We start from the raw sequence: 21747 nt of genomic DNA on the forward strand, positions 1-21747 counted from the left end.
TTATTTGTTTCCTCTGATTGAATCCTTTATTTCTTCAGAATTACTCTCAGAGAAAGGCAGCATGTAACCATTGTAATGCCTAGAGACAGTTTTTGGTGATTAGCCTGTCTTCTCAGTGATGTATATTTTATGTGCTAAGCTAAACTGGCAGTTGTGGGCAGATTTTATTTAAGCCCCCACAGAGGAATACACCTGCCCACGTTTCTTAGATTGGAGCTATTGAAAACTCCAGGCAGAGTGTTCTCAGTGGCAGTCTTGGCTAAGCAACTTGTCTTCTTTTCCAGAACATTTTTTTAATTTAAACATTAGAGCCCTACAAAGGAGAGGTAGTCTAATTGCACTTGCTTACTACTGAGACTGACAATTGTTTGTGTAAAGATTATTAGCTATTTTAGTCACATAAATATGCCATAATGCTACCAAAGTAAATATATGACAGCCCTTTTAATCACAGGGCAAAAATGATCACATTTCACAATACTAATGTCTTCATGTATATTTTATAAGATATATAGAGCTATTATGATTTGATATTACAACATATTCTGCATTTTCTTAGAGAGTTTGAGTTTTCATCTTAGATCTAATTTTTAATTAAATTTTTTATTGTTTTTAAGCTAATTTCAGTAAAATGAGATGCTTACTTGTATGTTTGGTATGAAAGTATAAGTCCAACATTTTGAAACAGCTTTCAGGCCACTAGAATTTCTCAAAACCCATGACAAAAATGTTTACTAGGTAGTACTGTGTACTAGTTTACTACTAGGTAAATGTCATTTCAAAAGGAAATATTTTATACATCTGAAACTAACACAGTATTGTAAATTAATTTTGCTTCAATTTTTTTAAAAAAGGATATGTTTTAGGGATTTATATTTCTTAATATATAGTAAATGAGGTATTCTTATTTGTTTCTAAAGCCTGGGAATTAGAATTCTGCCATAAACTGAAAAAACATGCTGAATGTTTCTTATGCATATTAGTAGGTCCAGGGCCATGGTGGGGAAGGGGAGTGACACAAAAAGAATGAGAATTCTGAATGCTTAGAAAAGGCAAGTTTCTGACATCATCACCGTCATTATTAGTTCTGCCTTTGCAAAACTGTTAATTCTTAGTGAAATAATTTTTAAAACTTCACTTGTTTATTGGTATTTGCAGATTTATCAGACATAGCTATGCTCAGGTCAGTGAAATTGGGAAGTTTATAAATCATAAGAATTTATAAATGTCTGCTGCCAGGTATGACTAAGTAAGTGTCTGAATTTCATAATCCTCTAGTTGCTACCATGGGTTCTTGGGTTTTTGGAGTGTAAACCGCTGACTCTAGAGCTAGAGAAAGAATGTGAGGAATTCTGAAATTCTTCCTATAGTACTACAGCAATACAGAAATATGGTGCATGACGGTTACAGAGGGAGCGGGCAGACGTAAGTACAGGGAACTCTGCCATGTGTGAAAACAGTCTTCTCAAGCTAATTGCCAATTTAGAGGCTATCTTAAATAAATGTAATGGGGTGGTTTTTGTTTATTTCTAGAAAGGGGAAAGAGCAGCTTTATTTTGCCTGAAAGACAACGTCAGCTCTAGCCATTGATTTGCTAGTAAAACATACCACTTGCAAAATTCCATTTGGCCGATTTCTTCTCCCTGGAGTTTAATCAAAATCTTTCTCCAGCAATACATGATAGTGAGGATAACGTATAGATTCATTTATTGTCAGCTGTATCTTTCTAGCTGTCAGCCTTTACTAAGTATGTATCTTTTCCTATTTAGCAGTTTTGTCTAACAGCACTATCATTGGTAAAGAGCAGAGTAGACACAGTGGTACCGTCTTTCCCTTCTATGCCTTTGTGACCCATCCACAGAGTTGTATTCCTTTCTGTGAAGAGTTTAATGTTTACTTAGGTAAGTAAAACCTTATCACACTAGAAATTACAGCTCAATTTTTGTCTGTAGCTTAATGTCCATCATGTAATAAAATAATCCGGGTGCATGGGATTAGCCTTGATCTCCAGCTGCCTCCTACCTTAGGGTGCTGCCCTGTGGATGAATATTGCTGCTCCAGGGGGCCAGGTAGAAGACTAAGGATGAATTGGTATAATTGCATCCTACTTATTAAAAATAGAAAGGGCCTAACCAGTGGTGAAACACCAATCATTTTTATATATCAAGGACACTATCCTGGTAGCTAACAATTGATCATCATCCAATAGGAAGCTTGAGTTCAAAGATGTGAAGTTCAGAACACTATTTTTCAAATAGAATAAGTGGATTTAAGTTCAGTAGTGCACCATTTTATGAACTGTTTTAGAAAGTAGTGAATATAGTAAAATGATTGTGAGAGCTTCTGCCCTCCTAGGTATTAAGTTGTTCTTTTTTTCAAACTATGCCCTCTTAGAGGGTAGGGAACACATGTGTTTAACCTGGTGTGTTCAGCCCTTATCTGGACTTCATGTTTATTATTTCAGTACTTAATAAATATGCATAATAAAAAACAAATTGTAGCTGCAGCTCTGAACTTACTTTACTGTGGCCTATGATAGTCTCTTCTGCACTCTGCTTTCTTTGTCTCTCAAGCAAATCACATCAGCCAAAACTTATAACCTACTTTACTACAATAGTGCTGACATGTTTTGGGAGCCTAGAACAAAGATTGAAATTTAACTGGCATCATGGGATCTCAGTTGGTTTAACAGCTTCTCCTACCTTACTTGGTAATTCACATACAATAATACTGAATAACATTTGCTCTCAAGAGGTTTGGAGTTGATTGCAACAGATATTGCAGGAGAGAACATAGATACTGTAATTAAAAGGGTTATGGGAGAGACTAGAAATTACTCTATCTGATAACCTATTAATTTTAAGACCTAAAGCATGTCTTTAAATATGATACTGTGGAAAATAATCTTCCTAGTTTAAAAAATAATAGTAAGTTCCAGCATAAGTAGTTATGTATATTGAGCATTAAATCTTATGATACTCATTTATTTCATCTGTCTTCTTAATAATTATGCTTATTTCCTGGACATAAGCTATTTGATATACAGGCATACCTCAGAGATAATGCAGGTTCAGTTCCAGACCACTGCAGTAAAGTGATTATGGCAACAAAGCAAGTCAAATGAATTTTTTGGTTTCCCAGTGCATTTAAAAGTTATTTTTACACTATACAGTGGTCTATTAAGTGTGCAATACCATTATGTCTAAAAAATATATACACATCTTAATTTAAAAATACTTCATTGCTAAACAATGCCAACCATCACCTGAACCTTCAGCAGGTTATAATCTTTTTGCAGTAATAACATCAAAGATCACTGATCACAGATCACCATAACGAATATAATAATAATGAAAAAGTTTGAAATATTGCAAGAATTACCAAACCGTGACATGGAGATGCAACGGGAGCAAATGCTGTTGGAAAAATGGTGCTAGTAGACTTGCTTGACAAAGAGTTGCTGCAAACTATCAATTTGTAAAAAGAAAAACACAGTATCTGTGAATCACAATAAAACAAGGTATAACTATGGTTTATTGTTCTTTTATTTACTTAAAAAGAAGAGGAGGTCAGGATTGCTTTTTTTCACTCAGCATTTGTCATCTCTGTAAGGGTTTTATTAGCAAGTCAGCTGAATCTTAATTCCCTAAAGGGGTAAATTTTTAAGATGTTTCATGTGAGAACAAATAGAGGGTCCCAAAGATGTGCATTCAATCTAGAGAAGATTTAGTTCTTTTTAGTATATTATTTTCAATTAAACTTTTTGTGTTCCAGTTCATTTAAACATGTCAAGATTCCTTTTCTTGACCCCACAACTGGTTTAAAGTTGGTCACTATTATGGGGCAAAGTTTTATTGTTTATTCTAATGATCAAATAATGTATCTTTATTGTAAGACATTCAAAAATGAGCATAACTTTTATGTTTTCAAACAGAATTTTAAGAAGAAAAAAGTATAAATCACCTGAAGACAGTAGGTAGCCTCTTGAATGATTTTAAATGAGGAATAATATGCATAATTAGATTTGTATTTTAGAATGATCACTGGCAGCTGTGTGGAAACAGATTGGAGGCAGGAAGGACCGGCAGGAGGCTGTTAGAATCCTCAGGCCAAGAAAAATAAAGGCTTTAACTGAGACAGTAACATCAGGAACATAGAAGAGGAGACAGAATCAACAGGATTTGGTGAGGGACTGAATGTGATGAGAAGGGCCGGGGAAATGCTGAAAAGGACTCCCAGGTCTTTAGCCTGAGTGACAGAGTAGAGAACCCTCAACTGACATAGAGAACATGGGAGATGGAACAGATTTTGAGGAAAAGATTACAGATTCAGCTTTATATGTGTAAAGTGAGAGTAGCCTGTGGCACACCAAAGGAAGCTATCTTCCTTGCCATATGAGATACAGACCAGGAATTTAAAAGAGTTGGTTTTAGATGTCATACGTGGTTGTTGAAACATTGAAACTGAAATCACTAGGAAAACATGTAGAGAGAGAGAAAAAGGCCAAAGTGTAAAGAAATGGCTAAGGAAATGAGAGAGAAAAACAAAAGAGGGTAGCATATAGGAAGAAGTGGAATTTGTAGAGGAAGACTCATTTACAACATCCAATGCCAGTTAACAACCAAATAGGTTGAAGATTAAAAGGTGTTCATTGAAATTAGCGATTTAGAGATTACTGGTATCTGAGAATAGTCAGTAGAGTGAGTTAGGGGTAGAAACCAGATTACCATGTGTTTCAGATTGAGTGAGTAGCAGCAGTGACTGGAATAATCTTTCAGGTAGTTTGGTTATAAAGAAAAGGTAAATGAAGGGGCAGTTGCTTATAAGGAAAGATAGAAATTAATGGAAGGTATTATTATGAGTTTTGTTTGTTTTCTTTCTTTTTTAGGAACAGAGTATATTTATATCTGAAGGAAAAAAGAATAGTCATTGTTGCAACAGAGGTTAAAATGATGGCAAGAGAACCAGAACACCTGAAGAAGCTAGAAAGATATCCAGAGCATGGTGTCTTCCATGGAGAAGACAGACACTTAACATTAAAAAATTACAGCACCAATGCCAAGAATTAGACGAATAAAAAGAGAGAGCCAGTAGCTCCAGAAGGGTTGAGAAAAGCATAGTGTGCAGCAGTGTGCATTGTTGCTGATGAGAATCTTTAGTCTATAAGATTTCCCTGGTTCAGTCTGATAGATGACCTTCACTGTCCTCAAGCGTTTAATCCATCCGTGTTTCTACACCAGCTCCATAAAACCATCAATTTCATGGCACCTTTTCTCTTGAAGAGCATAGCCATGCAAGCATTTCTGTCTCAGATTACAATAAAGCATTATTATTAGTAGGTTTTCCTTCTCATTATTACTTTATATTCTGCCTCAAAACTTCCCCAGAGTCATGAAATGAAAGTATTTTATTTTGCATATTCATGTTGCAAATAATCTATCTGTAGATAATCTTGGGTCTGTCTTGATTATTCTGTTCTGTGCAATCAAGGACAAAACAGTGAGAAGATGACCTTGTAGCAGTAAAAGGGCAATCAGAGCTATGAAAGGATTGTACAGGCAAACTGTTAGTGATGAAGAAACTTGGCCAGAATGGTTTAGTGATCCCAGAAGACACAGCTGGTTGGTGGCACAGCCTGAACTCAGAATCAGACTTCCTGACTTCAGTTCAGAGCTCTTCCTACTGCCTCAGTTTGCCTCCCTGCAGATTATATAGCGCATAATCCTTTATCAGAAATTTGAGATGCTTTGGTTCTCCCTCTCCCAAAATTTGAGTGAATTTGTTGTGGAAAACTGTAATTATACTTCTTTCCTCATAGCTTTCATTGACATCTCTTGATTTTAAGTTACCAGTTTTGTCTCTTAAATATTTTAATATTGCTAAACACCAAGAGTCAGATTAGATATTTGAAGAGACTTTGTAATAATAATAAATACCTCCAGAGAAAATGCTTCCATGAAAAACATGTTGTAATGATTAAATTTTTCATGTAAGCCAGATTTGGAGTCAAATACTTGAAGGGAAAGAGATGACAGTGGAATGAGAGATGGATCGATATATTATATTTGAGGTCTATCTCAAGATAATATCAACAAGAAGTAAAATGACATTGTTTATGTTTATTCATAAACAGCTTGTTACTTTTCCTACCAGTGACATAAGAATGTACATTTATCAAAACCTCAGATGTATGATAATTTTCAGAATTAAACCTTTCAAGGAAATGCCTAGCCTTATTAAGTTCAGATTGTGGTCTGTTTTCTCATAATTAAATGGGACTTTTGTATGATAATTGCAATGTATTGTCATGTAGTTTTATCTAGAAGGTTAACAGGACATAAATTGAGTTAACCATATACTTCTAGCCAATAATAGGAATTACTCATTCTGTGCTGTATTGTAGAGGAGGAGGAGGAAGTCACAGCCCTTCTTTTTCTCTCAGTATTGAAGTGTGTCAGTTATCTGTCAGGAGGATGAACCTAACCTATGCTATGTGATCATGCACTCACAGGGAAATACATCATTGCCTTGGGAGTACATGATACTTTCTTCTGGTTTCTTAATAGTTTCCAACACTTATTTTTGTGTTAAAAATTCTTTTATAAACTTGAATGCAGAATTTAAATCAATTTCTTAATTCATTTTTAATTCAAAAGCAAAATTTATAAACTGTGTTCTCATACTCTTCCTGTTAGACATGTTTACTCTTCTCTGCCTTGTAGGGCTGATTCTGATTTGACAGAGAGAGACAATGAGCTAGCGAGCAAGCGAGCGAGGAAGAGAATGAGTATAGTACTAGAAATTATCTCTAAGGCTCATTTCAGCAATAAGCTAGAAGTTCCTCTAACAGTATATTTTCTGGAGAGGAGAGGGGAGAGTCTGGTCAAAGGGAATTCAGCTCTATGTGTAGTCAAAAATTTTAAAAAGAAGGCGTATTCATGTATTGTGTGTGAAATTAAATTTTAAGTTTAAAGTCTGTGATTTTCGATGGTACTTTACTCTTTCCTTAAAGTAACAACGTATTACTGAATGTTGGGAAGTGAAAACAAATACTGGAAAGTAATTACTTGTAATTTCACCATCCTAACATTACTTTGAGCATCTTGATGTGTTTCCTTCCAGTCTTTTTTCTTATGTATCTGTTCTTTTGATAAAACTATAATCTGTATATTTTCTCATAAGTATTTCATTGCAAACTTTGTAACATAATAAGTAAAAATAGCTTTCACGTTCTTTTATTGTTTGCAGAGCGCATAAAGAAAAATTTGATCCTCACAGTATCTTTTTGCATTAAACAGAGAAGGTATTATTAGCACCATTTGACATATGAGGGTACTGAAAGCAGAAATCACACAATGCCTCTACTTTGCACTGTAGTAGATTTCTGTTCGCAGAAATACTGGCTCATGCAGGCAAGTGAATGCATTTAATGCAGAGAGAAGAGCGAAACAAATCGTTCTGCACGTTCTTATTTCCTGGGACACAGTCCTGCTTTACTGGACTAAGTGAGCCTTTGAACAGCACTAAGCCACTCTGGAAATAGAAGTTTTGTCAGATTTTAGTAAATACACTAAACACCAAGAATCTTAAAATGAGTTAGTCTAGTTACCCCTCAGTTAGGCTTACTGCTAACATGGTTTTAAACTTGTTTTGGTTTCGCCTGGAAACAAAGGAAATAAAATCAGTAGCTTGTAAACCAGGAAGATAACATCTAGGCACCTGAGCAGAACTGCCTTGGGAGGGTAGGAGCCTTATCGTAATGGGGAGTTAAAGGAAAACTGCCTGGGAAACTAGTCTTCTAAAGCTTTAAATGTGTCAGGTTTGAATTCCGTGGCTATTTGATTTATTTTCTGACGTCCTGAGCACTGTCAGCTGTGGGATTCAAAAGCAAAATATAGCAAACTAATTGTGAGTTTTAAGTTTTCTCTGTTTTGTTTAAATTGTTCTGTTAAACTGAAATTTTGCCTACTTGTTTTGTGAGGAAAACTGAGAATTCCATTTTATTGTTCAAAGTAGTGAAGACTAGTAACTGCTTGGCCTTCCCGCAACTAAAATTTTGTTGTTTTTGTCTTCACCTTTTGTCTGGAGATAGACTTCCCTACTACCCAAAGTTCTCTGTTTTCTTCTTTTAGGAATTCTTCCTAGGAAGAGAATTTAATTTGTATTAAATTAAGTTGATTAAAATGAAGAACACTTTGATGGGCTCTATTTCCTTTTATTACACTAGATTTTATAAGTGATCTCTGACTTTCTTCCCAACATATCATCTCTTACTTTTAGTATTCCTCAGCTTTGAAAGAGTAAACAATTTGGGAGTTATTGACTGTAACAAAAAGGAACATTCTTTTCACCTCTTCTCTGCAGTGTCGTTTCACAGCTGCAAGTTTGAACTGAAGAAAGCAGAGTAAAATGTAAGAAAACAGAGGAGCAGTGTTCCTTGAACCAGTAAGGACCCTTGCCCTAGAGCTATTAACTAGTAAGTTTTTGTTTAGGTCAAGATACTAAGGACCTTTGTTGCTTCTGCTTCCTCATGTATTGCTTTCCTCAGACCCCAGGCTTGAATCATTTTATTTTAAAAAGAATCCTATCTACCTCCTTGATTCGAGTCTGGATTCCAAACATGCAAGTGCCCTGAGCTAAGTGTTCCCTCTCAGGTTTTGCTCAGTGAATTTATTACAATAAGTTGTGATTATCTTAGCTGGTCACCCTAACTTTTCAATTCATCTGTATTTCTTCCCTGTTTTGCTCATCTTAATAAACAAACAAACAAACTTTACATGAATCAACTGCTACAACCTTCCCATTTTTCTTTTGCTGTTTGCCAATCTGTCCCCCAATAGATTATAAACTGCAAAAGGACAAGATTCTTGTCACTCTTATTTACTCTGTCTCTGATGCCTAACACAGTGACACATAATGAACTGTGAAAATCATTGTTTTTTCAGCTATTTTAAAACTCCTTTGCCTCTTGGTAAACATGAAATTCCTCTATTCTGATATGCCCTCCATGAGAATCACCAAGAAGTGAGTGAAAAAATACACATATGTATCTTCACCAAACGAGAACATTGACTTTCTGTACTTGTATAATTAATTGCTTCTGTTTTCCAGATATAAAATTAAATTATAAAATTGACTATCATTGAAAATACCTTTTTATATATCATATGGCTTCCAAAATGAAGTACACCTGTCCTGGCACTCCCCCAACTCCTGCCTACCCCCTCTCGCACTCCTCCACCCCTGCCTCCTACACACCTACCTTTTTGCTGTTTCATAGTAACCCAGTGTCCCAGGAAATTGGGAAAGTTCTCTACGCTAAAGGGAGTAATGCTAAGTTTTATTGGATTACTTTAACTCTTAGATCCGGCACTGGTCCAGAAATTTCTTACTTGGGCAGTTATCTCTTTGTTTACTAATAATAAAAGCAGTGCTTGAACAGGCTGTGTAGGAAGGGCAACTTGGGACCAACAGGCACCATGAAAAAGCCAAATATGAGGACTATGACCTCAAAAGGCAACACCCTGCTTGTAAAATGACAAATTTTGCTTTGGCAGAGGAAAATGTTTTTTATTTTCTGTGTTATCACTGTGCTTCAACACAATACAAAACATTATTTCTAGATGTTTAGTGGGGTTTTTGTGTGTTTTTTTTTTTAAGCATGACATATTTTGTGTCCTGATGGTAACAGTTCTCCATCAAGCTTCCACTGAGGGGGGAAAAATGCACGAACAGTGATCAAACTATCTAGAAAGAAATCTAAACTGTGTCCAGTTTCTTTTGATGATCTAGTACTTCCATATTCTTTAGAAAATATCTAACTCAAAAGTTTATAAAACTCTTACTTCAAAAACTCATAAACAATGGTGGAAGGTTTATGTTTGTTTCTAACCATGGCCTCTTCTTCCCACTTCTCATTGTTGCCTGAGAACAGTGTCTCTAGACCAAGGAGAGTAACAGACCACAAAATTCCGTAAAACACAGCTACAATTGACACCAAGAACAATCTCAGTCACACACTAAAGGTGCTCAACAAATGTTTGCTGTTGAAATATAAACTCTACAAGTGTTGCCTTAAATGGAAGCTGGATTATTTCCTTTATGACCCAAAAAACCCACTATATTTAACTTCAAAAAAATTGCAAGTAATATATTGCCAGCATAGCCCACCCTTTATCACTAGACAGGTAATAAGACTACAGTTAAAATATATGCAAACCACGATACAGTCTATTCTTAATTCTTTTCAGTTACTTTGAACTTAGAAATTAGCTATACCTTCAAAATATACCAAAAATCTGACCACTGCTCACCACCCACACTACTACAACTGTGATCCAATCCATCATCTTTCAGTTGGATTATTAGACTCCTAATAATCTCCTTACTTCCACCCTTGACCCTCTCCACCCTTCCTTGTGTTCTCAAAACTGCAATCAGAGTGATCCTAAAAAAATGGTTGATCCCTACCTTTTCTACTCAAAACTTTCTAGTGGTTTCTCATCTAAGAGTAAAAGCCACTCTTTACTATGACTTACAAAGCCTTATATTGTCTGGTTCCCTGTAGCAGTCAGGTTCATCCACTATTTTTGCCCCTGGTTCAGTCCAGTCACATTTGCTGCCTCCTTCGGTCATACAGGGGTACTCCTTCACATGAGTCGTCCCCCCGCCTGGGCCAATCTGTCCTTGCACGTGCTTAACTCTCTCCTTCACCTCCTTAGGTCTTTCCCCAAGGGTTACCTCAGTGAAGCCTTTCCTGGCTTCTCTTTGAAATTCCAGACACCCTCTTCCCTTGAACTCTTCCCGGCCTCTTTCCTTGCTCTCTTTTTTCCTTTGTACTTGTCACTGTGTAACATTATTCATTTTACTTATTTTATCTTGTTTTTTGTCTGTGTCTCATTATACTCAGCTGCATGAGGGTGGGAATTTTTGCCTGTTTTGATTACTGCTGTATCCCCAGTACATATAAAGTGCCTAGAATGTTAGATACTCAATAGATAATTGTTGAATGAATGAATGAGTCTCCTTATTATTTAGTTCCTAGACTAGCCTACTACATTTTTTCAAAATCAACAATAGTCATAGGAGCCTGGGCTCTAGATTCTGGGAATAGAGAGCCACATTTTCTGCCCACTCCATCCAGCACCCAGCCAAACACACACTTCCTCGTGTCCTTCTTAGGCACTGAAACAACCCTAAGCCTTAAACTCATTATCTCCCCCATCCCACCCACTCCCACAAAAAGTAAGTACTTAATTACTCCCAAATTATCTAGCCTTATCTTTTGCCCCCTCATCTCCCACATCAAAACCTACAGTGAGAGAGTTCTTAACTGAATTTCACTTAGCTGAAACCCAGTTAACTGCCTGGTAGGATTAGCCAGTGTTATTATTACCTCTGTAAAATATATTGATTAATGCCCACAGCCTACTGAATGCTCTTAGCTAAATGCTCACAGCAGTAGACCGCTCCCTAGTAAGCCTTTGTACTTTCACCTGCTCCTGTTAAATTGTATGCATATCAAAATCAGTTGTATTTATTCCTAAACCTCAGGTCTATCTTACAATAAATTGTATAATTACATTAATTTTTAAATTAATAAACATGTTTTAGAACAGTTTTAGATTCACATCAAAATTAAGCAGACAGTACAAGAGTTCCCATATACTCCATGCCCCATATGTGCAACCTGCCCCACTGTCACCTTCCCCTACCAGAGTGGTACGTTTGTTAACAGTCAATGAGCCTACACTGACACGTAATCATCACCCAAATCCATAGCTTACGTTAGGGTTCACTCTTGGCGGTGTACTTTCTATCGGATTTGACAAATGTATGACAGATATCTACCATTCCAGTATCATGCAGAATAGTTTCACAGCCCTAAAAATCTTCTGTGTTCTGCATGTTCACTCGTGCCTCTTCCCGACCCCTGGCATCCACTCATCTTTTTACTATAGTTTTACCTTATCCAGAACGCCATGTGGTTGGTATCATATACTATGTAGCTTTTACAGACTGGGTCCTTTAACTCATGCATTTAAGTTTCCTGCATGTCTTTTCTTGGCTCGATAACTTATTACTTTTTCTTTTTTAGCTCTGAATAACATTCCATTATCTGCATGTACCACAGTTTGATTATCCACTCATCTACTCATCTTGTTTGTGTCCAAATTTTGACATTTTGAATAAAGCTGCTATAAACATCGATGTGCAGGCTTTTCAATGGACATAAGTATTTAACTCCTTACAGTAAATACCAAGGAACACAATTATTGGTAAGAGTATGAATAGTTTTATAAGAAACTACCAAACAGTCTTCCATAGTGGCTGTACCATTTTCATTTATTTCTACCAGCAATAAATGGGAGTTCCTGTTGCTTTACATCCTCACCAGTATTTGGTGTTGACAGTGCTTTGGATTTTAACTATTCTGATAGATGTCTAATGGTATCTCATTGTTTTAATTTTCAGTTCCCAAATGACATATTAAACATGTTTTCATATGCTTACTTGCCATCTGTGTATATGCATTGGTGAGGAGTCTGTTCAGATCTTATGAGCATTTTTTAATCAAGGTGTTCATTTTCTTATTGTTAAGTTTTAAGAGTTCTCTGTATGTTTTGGATAGACTTCTTTTTAGTTGTTCCAGCACCATTTGTTGAAAAACTATCTTTATTTCATCGTTTTGCCTTTTCTCCTTTGTCAAAGATCAATTGACTATATTTATATGGGTTTATTTCTAGCTAGGCTCTCTATTCTGTTTCAATAATTTATTTGTCTTTTCTTTCCCCAAAACTCACTATCTTGATTATCGTAGCTTAAAAGGAGGTCTTGAAGTTGAGGTAGTATCAGTCCTCCAACTTTGTTCTTCTCCTTCAATATTGATTTGGCTATTAAATCTTTTGCCTCTACATATAACTTTAGAATCAGTTTATTGGTATCCATGGAATAACTTACTGGGATTGAGTTGAATCTATAGCTCAAGCTGGGAAGAACTGACATCTTGACAATATTGAGTCTTCCTATCCATGAGCATGGGATACCATACATCATGCATACATGCCTTTAGTGATATAGTGGTAAGGTTCAGGGGCAAAAGAAGCATTCTGTAATACCATGATTAGGTCTCAGTCTTTTGGTGAGCATATGCTCCTGGACTGTGAACTTCACCAATGCTTCTCAGGTTTTGTTCCCCCTTTAGGTGGGACAGAATGGATGAACAGGACTGGAATTGTATCTTTCCCTTAGCCCATGTGGAAAGCTAGAAGAGACTGGAGTTGATATTTCTTTAGCACTCCAGAAGAGTGTGGTAAGGATATAGAGAATTTGAAGCTCTCATACATTGCTAGTGGGAATGTGAAATGGTACATGTACTTTGGAAAACAGTTTGGCAGTTCCTTCAAATGTTAAACATGGAATTACCATATGACCCAGCAATTTCATTCCTAGGTATATGCCCAAGAGAACTGAAAACATGTCCACATAAAAACTTGTACACACATGTTCATAAGCAGCATTATTCACTATAAACAAAAAGTACAAACAACCCAAGCCTATCAGCTGATGAATGGATAAACAAAATGTGGTATAGCCATATAATGGAATATTATTCACCCCTAAAAAGAAATGAAACTCTGGTACATGCTAAAATGTGATGAACCTTGAAAACTTTATACTAAGTGAATGTAGTCAGACACAAAAGGTCACAGAGTGTATGATTACGTTTACGTGAAATGTCCAGAATAGGTATATCCATAAAGACAGCAGATTAGTGGTTATCTGGTCCTAGGGGGAGGGGAGAATGGGGAGTGACTGTTAATGGGTAGTGAGTTTCTTTTAGGGATGATGAAAATGTTCTAAAATTAATTGTGGTGTTGGTTATAGTATATGAAAATCACCTTGTAAATATTTGAAAGCCACCAAATTGCACAACTTAAAGGGGTGACTTTTATGGTATGTGAATTACATGCTTCTAAAATAAAACAATTTAGGATGGTTTTTGGTGTGAGTCAGGGATGGGAAGTTTGAAGAGATGAGGCTAAGTGGGAGGGTTTGAGTGAGTTAGGTTTAAATTGATTGGCAAATTTTGATGGAGCTGATGTGGCAGTTGGGAAATCCCCTAAGAACATGCAGAATGACTGCTGAGAGCATTAAGGGCCCACTTGTGGTTGGACACCATAAATTTATAGTAGCACTCTTTATTTTGTGATTTTTCTCAAACACTATCTTGAGCTAAAACTCAGAGTTGATCTACATGTAGGTTATAGAATAACACGGCAAAGGAATTGAGAGTGTTGGCAAAAGAGTATTTGAAGTGTAGCCATGGAATATAAGCCAGACATAGAAGGGAAAGCCAGGGGTCAGCAAAGAGGTTTGTGTGGTTAACGGTCAGTTGTGGGACTGAAATGACAGCAGATGATGATCAGAGATTGGTATAGATTCCACAAGAGGACTGAAGGAAGGGGGACTTATGTAAAGTAGGGAAAGGGCTCTTGAAAAGAGCCCACCCCAAAAAAGCAGAAGTACAAATGATGCTTCCAGCACTGTCCCACACACTTGGAATAACATGGTCTCATTGTTGAGATCATACCTTTTGTCAGGAAAGGCTACTAGAACGATCTTACTTGAGGAACAATTCTTAGGCTCCACCTAAGTTCCTTTATTCTGGCCCTATATTGAGCAAAGCAGTGTTCTGATTATGATTAGTGGCTTAATACAATTCTCATTACAATTTGTATAATTGTCATTAAAATACTTAACTTGGCACTGTTTTACACATCAGTTTGTTCAGTGAGCGGTTAGTGTTAGAGGGAGTTTTTGAGTTTCCAAGCTACAGTCTGGACCCTGGTTCAAAGTGTAAACCCCAAGGTAATACCATTTTTTGAGGCCTCGAGGTAGAAGCCTTCACTGGGTGAATCTCTTCTGCAAGGAAACATCTGTGTGATAAACCTGCTTCTGTAAACTGCAGCGGAAAACCAAACTTGTGTATCGCTTTGCCTTTGTATATATTTCCCTTCTTTCCCCTTCCAGAGCAGCATTCATTACATTTCTTGAGTGCCTTACATAGAATTTCTAAGTTCAGGGTGACCTCTGTACTGGGACATTATCAGGCACAGATGCTACACTGAAGGGCTTTTGGCAATCAGTGGCTTGGTAGCTGTGATTCAATTTGAATCACCCCCTCATGGACCATATGAAAGCAGATTCTTGCAGGATCCCAGCCAATTCTTAGGAATCATTTTATTTTCCAACTTACTGGACTAGTTTAGAGGCCTTTGAGTTTCACTAGACTTTTTCCTCATTTCCTTCTTTTGTTGATCTTGGCCCCTTAACCTTCCACCCACTTTATTACTCATTTCTTAGGGACCTAACTACTCAGTAACACTAGAGAAAATATATCTGAAGCCATATGGGTTGAGTAAAACAAACAAAAGAGGGGGAAAAAAAGGCAAAAAAATGTGTGTTCTCTGAACTTCCTTTGTTTATATGATCTGTTTATATGTTGTTAAGGTTGTGTTGTCCAGCTGCCTCCCCGTATTTCAAAAAATAACAACAGATATCTGGGAAATACTCGAAGAGGGTCGTGATGGCATAGTGAATGAAAAGACACTTCATCTGTCCCCCACCAGATAATATATCTTCTTTTGAGGTGTAGGAGGGATGCTAAGAGCTTCAAATGCTGAATCTTAAGGTTCTTGTAAAGTCATTTACTTCTAAGGAGACTTTTAAAAAGGAGCCAGTTAAATGAGTCCCTTTAATGTTTGTGGATATGTACCTGGATAGTTGAATGTTTGCTTGTGGTTTGTAATTAGGCTAAATGGCATCTAATTGATTAGTTTTGATTAGTTTGCTTTTGGCAAAACGAATATTGATGTGAGGTGATGTTACAGCCTGTGCATAATATGAATTAAAACGCAAGTACACTTGGGTCAAGATTATCCTAGAAAACATCCAGAATGCAACTTCGCAATATTTCTTAGAGCCACTTGTAAACTCCCTTCTCTCGAAGGAAATGAACAGGGTTTAGCAAGCATCCCTGCACGTGCAGGAGCTCCTGACTCTGGATGGGTAGGAAGTTCTTCTCTGCCTTCCACGCTCTGCGCACTGTAATGGGTAATGGATATACAGAGATTCATCTTTTCACATTAAGCTGTTTATGGACTTTGGCCTGCTAAGTAACAAATTTAGAAGTGAAAACAAGAAAGTAAGAATAAGAAGCAAATCATCCGTGTTACCATTTTGGAAGTGAATGACTATACTGAGCATGTGGAATGTGGCATCGGTGTCACGTGCACTGTCTCTGTGTCCCCACCGCAGCGGGGCGGATTCTAGCTCTGCTCGGGGCTGCTGGGCTTCCCTTCCAGTTGCTGCTTCACCGGTCTCCCTAGCAGCAGCACCCGAGCTAAGTGCAGGGGAGCTCCTGAGTGAATGCTTGTAATTTGCTTCTCAGTTCTCCCAGTTGATTGAGGCACTTCTTTTCCTGGAGTGGTTTTCAGTTTCACTTAAGTGGCTGATGTGTGGGGTCACTATTGAATGCTCTGTTTGAATATCACTTTCATGATGAATGGAAGGCTTCTGCTTTTAGCTCTACGGGGTGAAGCCCTTGGTGGTAAGCCTTGGAAGGGAAAAGTCTTTCTTTGTAGTGATATGCTAAATGAAATTACTCTCTTTGTCACTTTGTCCTTTTATCCTTTCATTCTGTAACCTCAAGTCCTTGTGATTTATTTGTTTTCTTCAATTAAGCTTAGTTGTTTCCTGTACCCAGGTGCATGCTCTTTCGACTACTGGTCATCATGGTGATGTGGAGCAGGTTTCTGGCCTGGAAGTGTGGTTACTTTAATTTTGAACCACATCAGTATGCCTTCCATCCTGCACTTCCTTTGCATTATTTCCTTTTGGAGGGCTCAGTTTGTCACCATTTAATCTAAAGATGATTCATCCGGGACCAAAAACTGTAATGCTGTAATAACAATACGTTTCTTTATATAATAATACTCAAGCACTTACCATCTTAACCTTTCTCTGTTTATGAAGCACTTACAGTTTAATCCTTCACAGTAACCCTGTAGGTTAAGTCAGCAATTTCGTCTGTGTCTAAGGTGGTGAAATTATATCTCAAAGAAGTTGAATAACTTGCTGAGGGTTGCATTGCTTCTGAGTTACTCTGCTTAACAGTTTTTACAGGAAATGAAGAATACTTTTGAAGATATTCTGAATGAACAAAAAGGAATTTTCCAACCTGTGTCCTGATAGTGAAAATCTGTTTTTAGCCTGGTCAGTTGATAAGGCCAGGGTTAAAAGTCCATTAACCATAAAGCTAAAATTGATGTGTCCAAGTCAAGAAAATATTTAGGTCAGTTTCTATTCTGTTGCTGATGTGATTAAGGAAGGCTAGCTCTTAAATTAGTGGAACTTGAGCTGGAAGTAATTAAGCCATTAATTATTTTTTTATTCTCTTTCCTTTCAGAGAGATGGAAACCTTGATGACTAGTTCCACCCTGCCTCCCCTTTTTGCAGATGAAGATGGCTCCAAGGAGAGTAATGATCTGGCTACAACTGGGTAAGCAGCTGCTTTGGGACACTGGGCCTCTTCCTAGGCTTCAAAACAGCTCTGACAACGTATGAGGTGCTAAAGAGGCAGTTTTAGATCATAAAAATAGAAGGTACGTTTGTTATGCTTTGTAAAGGGAATGAAAGCCATTGTGAGCTGCTTTGTAATCTGCATTCAGCTGTCATTTGCAGTGCTCTGGTTCCTGTGAACTGGAACAGCAACGTGGGATCTAGGAGACATCGGTGGCTCCCGGTTAAGAGAACTACATAGTCACCATTAAGGAAATACCTGCCACAGAGCTAGCTCTCAGAATGCCAAATCCATTTTCTGTCTGAATTGCAACAGATATTAAAATAATTTTCTCCCAAGCATCAGATTTTTTTTTTAAGATCAGATTTTTAGTTATGGTTCTTTATTCAAGATGCCTAGGAGCTCTAGCTGACTTCTGTCCCTCCCCACCCCCATCTCTTGTCTTTGGTATTTTTGGATGATATATAAAGGAATATAGAAAAGGGCTAATAGCAGTAGTCCCTCTTCCATTGAAAATCTCTGTTCCACTTGAATTTTTATCTTCTCTATTTAGAAGTTATTTGCTAAAGAAGAAATGTATTCACTAATAGATTGAAGTACTAGCTAATCCCTAAGATGAATTATTTTAATATTCCTTAGGGCTCTTTAAAAAAAAATTATACTTTGTAATTCTGTTTCCTTTCCTGACATTCATTTCTTAACTCATTAATACCTGCCTTCTGATTGTATTCAGATGAAACTGTTCTCTAAGACTTTTTTAAAAGCTACCTAGTTGCTGAATCCAAGGCATACAATAAAAATGTTCTGAGTGTCTGTGTGTGCCAGACACTGTTCCAGGCACTAGATATTAGCAATAGCCAAAACAGACAAAAATCTCAACCCCTACAGAGCTTAAATTCTACTAGGGAAGTCAGACAATAAACAGGATAAATAAGTAGAGTGCATACTACATTGACAAGAAAACTGGATTAAAAAATAAAGTAGGGAAGAGGGATAGGAAGGGCTTGGGGTGCCATTTTAGATCAGGTGGCCCAGAAAAGCTTTACAAATGACTGGAATAAAGACCTGAAGGAAGGAAGGTAGCTAGCCTGCAGTTATGGGGGCAGATTATTCTAGGCAGAGGGAGCGGTGAGTGCGAAAGCTTTGAGGTAGGAGTGTTTCTTCCTTTTAGAAATAACCAGGAGCCCAGTGTGGCTGGAGCAGAGTATACCAGGGGGAGGAGTAACAGGCTACATCAGTGTTTCTCAAACTTTAAAACTTAAGAACTGCCTAGAAATCTTACTAAAATGCAAATGCTGAGTCAGACAGTCTGAGGTGATGCCAGTGCTGCTGGTGGGAGGCCTGTACTTTGGGTAGCAAGGGACTAGATCTTGTAGGGTCTTACAGGTCAGAGTAAGTACTTCAGCTGTTACTCTGAGTGAGGTGGGAAGGCATGGGTGGATTTTGAGCAGAATGATATGATCTGACACTTTCTAACAGTGTCCCTGTGACTGCTATATTGAGAATAGAGAGAAGGGAGCAGGGCTGGAAGCAAGGAGGCCCGTTAGGGCTCTAAAATGATCCAGGTGAGGGATGATGACTCGAAGAACTTCACTAGTGACTTTGACAAGAGAAATTTTGGTGGAGTAGTAGGGACAGAAACCTGGAGGGGGTTTCAAAATACTAGGACTAGGAGAGGTGAGAAGTATAGAACTCTGGATATATTTTGAAGGTAAGCCAAACAAGATTTGTCTGAAAGACCAGATGAGATGTGAGAAGGGAGAAAAAGCAGTCCAAAAGACATCTCCAGAATTTTGGCTTAAACAACTGAGGGGTTGGGATCTCCTTGAAATTAGACAGGGAAGACTGAGCGAGTAGGGGAGGGAATTTTAGGAACTTGGTTTTGGAGATTTTAAAATTGAGATGCTTATTAGATATCCAAGCAGAGATGTTTATAGGCAACTTGACATCTCGAAAGTTAGGAGCTGTCTAGACTAGAAAGGGGAACTTGGAAGCTAATCAACATACAGCTGATACTTAAAGCCATGAGACTGATTGAGATCCCCACAGGAAGGGGCAATGTGTGGATAGAAAAGAGAAGAGACTGACACTTGAACTCAGGGATACTCCAGCGTTTAGAAGTCAGGGAGAGGAGAAAGAGTCAGCAAACAAGACTCAAAGGGGCACCTAAAAAGGTAACAGAAAAACCGGAGGAGTACAGGGTCCTGGAAACCAGGTAATGAAAGTACTTCAAGGAAGGGGAAGAGATCAACTGTGTCAAAGATTTCTGGAAGATCAGGTAAGATAAGGGCTGAGAAATGACACTGGATTTAGCATGGAGGCATCGGTGACCTTGTCAAGAGCTGTAGACACTTACCTCCTTTGGGTTGGATTTAAGACAGAATGAAAGAAGAGAAATTGAAGTCAATAAGTATAAACAGTTCTTTCCAGTAAAACAATTGAAGTCAGTGAGTACCCCCTTATCCGTGGCTTCACTTTCCAGTTTCAGTTACCCACCATGGTTAGCCCCGGTGAGAAAATATTAAATGGAAAATTTCACAAATAAACAATTCATAAGTTTTAAAATGTCCACCATTGTGAGTAGTGTGATAAAATCTCACAGTGTCCCACCCCACTGCGTCCTGCCTGGGATGTGAATCATCGCTCTGTCCAGAGTATCCCACCTGTTAGTCACTGAGTAGCTGCCTCTGTTGTCAGACGCACTGTCACAGTATCTCAGTGCTTGTGTTCAGGTAACTTATTTTACTTAATGATGGCCCCAAAGCACAAGAGTGTTAATGCTAGCATTTCAGATATGCCAAAGAGAAGCTCTAATATGCTTCCTTTAAGTGAAAAAGTGAAAATTCTTGACTTAGTAAGGAAAGAAAAAGTATGCTGAGGTTGCTAAGATCTAGGGTAAGAATGAATCTTCTATCTGTGGAATTGTGAAGAAGGAGAAGGAAATTCGTGCTAGTTTTGCTGTCTCATCTCAAACGGCAAGAGTTGCAACCCCAGTACCTGATAAGTGCTTACTTAAGATAGAAAAGGCATTAAATTTGTGGTGGAAGACATGAGCAGAAATCAGGGTTCAGTGCTATCTGCGGTCTCAGGCTTCCATTAGGGATCTTGGAATGTATCACCCTTGGATGGGGGTTGGGGGCTGCTCTGTAAACAATTCTGTAAAGGGAAGGAGGAAAATGAAGTGGAGTCAAAGTGTGTTTTGTTTTGTAGATAAGAGTAGTAACTTCACATTTAATATGTTGATTAGGCTGATCTAGTAGAGAGGAAAGAATTGGTGATGCCAAAAGAGGGCAGAATTGCTGAAAACCTATTTTTGAGTGGGCTAGAGGGTGTGGGATCCAGCGCACAAGAGGAAGGGTTGTTGACTAGCTAAGAGCATGGACAATTCATTCACAGGAACAAAAGAGCCTGTTTTTCCCCCAGTCTTCATTCAGCTTGTCATCTCTAAGGCATTTGACACTTTTAATTACTCCCTCTGATCCCTATACATTTCAGTCAAGGGACTCACGGGATTGGTACTCTTTCCCGTACCTAGTTTTCGTGTTTTACTGAAATAAGAATGTGCAAGAGTTAGTAACTTAAAAATTAATGGCACAGTTGAAATGAAGGATAACAGTGAAAGAACAAGACATCCTAAGACATCCAGAATGATTGAAATATTTAGAAAACAAAGCTGCCAAGATCAGACTGGATCTCTGATGGCACCTCTTTTCAGAGAACATGATTAGCATTGAGTTCATAACTTCTCTTACCTACTCTTTTTCAAAGGACCTCAAAAATGTAGGAACCTCCTAGTTTAAATCATCTATTTTTTCTAGAAAGGGACAGAAAAACAGAATTTCTTTCCTTTCCAGGACAGTCTGCATCTGCTTTCATCTCAGTCCACTGTAATCTGGTTTTTATTCCCATAACTCCGCTAAAACTGTACTGCCTAAGATTGAAGACCCTCAGGTCTTCAAATTTAGCAGATACTTTTTAGCCTGTCTGTGTGACATCTGCAACTTTTTGCTTGTCTAACACCCCCTTCTCTAAAGTCTTGCTGTCTTGGCCTCGATGACAGTGTTCTCCCCTGGGCTTCTTAATGCCCTCCTTGGCCTTTCCCAGCTCCTTCTAACACTTGCTGCTAAAATAGATTGTTCCATCAGACTTGTGTTCTGACTGTT

At 37.8% G+C, this 21747-nt stretch overlaps 1 protein-coding gene across 3 annotated transcripts in view; it reads left to right on the top strand.

Moving 5' to 3' along the window:
* HMG20A (high mobility group 20A) overlaps window positions 1-21747 on the top strand; it is a 47828-nt gene that overhangs the window by 7124 nt on the left and 18957 nt on the right. The window contains exons 2-3 of one of the 3 annotated variants that reach the window (XM_010977849.3): window positions 8365-8476; window positions 17471-17563. In XM_010977849.3, coding sequence (XP_010976151.1) covers window positions 17475-17563 — 89 coding nt within the window. In that variant the 5' untranslated portion in view covers window positions 8365-8476; window positions 17471-17474. The remainder of the gene's footprint in view (window positions 1-8364; window positions 8477-17470; window positions 17564-21747) is intronic. The other 2 variants (XM_064480685.1, XM_010977850.3) reach the window with 2 other exon arrangements.

The sequence above is a fragment of the Camelus dromedarius genome, chromosome 29 (genome assembly GCF_036321535.1).
Source record: "Camelus dromedarius isolate mCamDro1 chromosome 29, mCamDro1.pat, whole genome shotgun sequence".
In the NCBI taxonomy this organism is placed as follows: Eukaryota; Metazoa; Chordata; class Mammalia; order Artiodactyla; family Camelidae; genus Camelus; species Camelus dromedarius.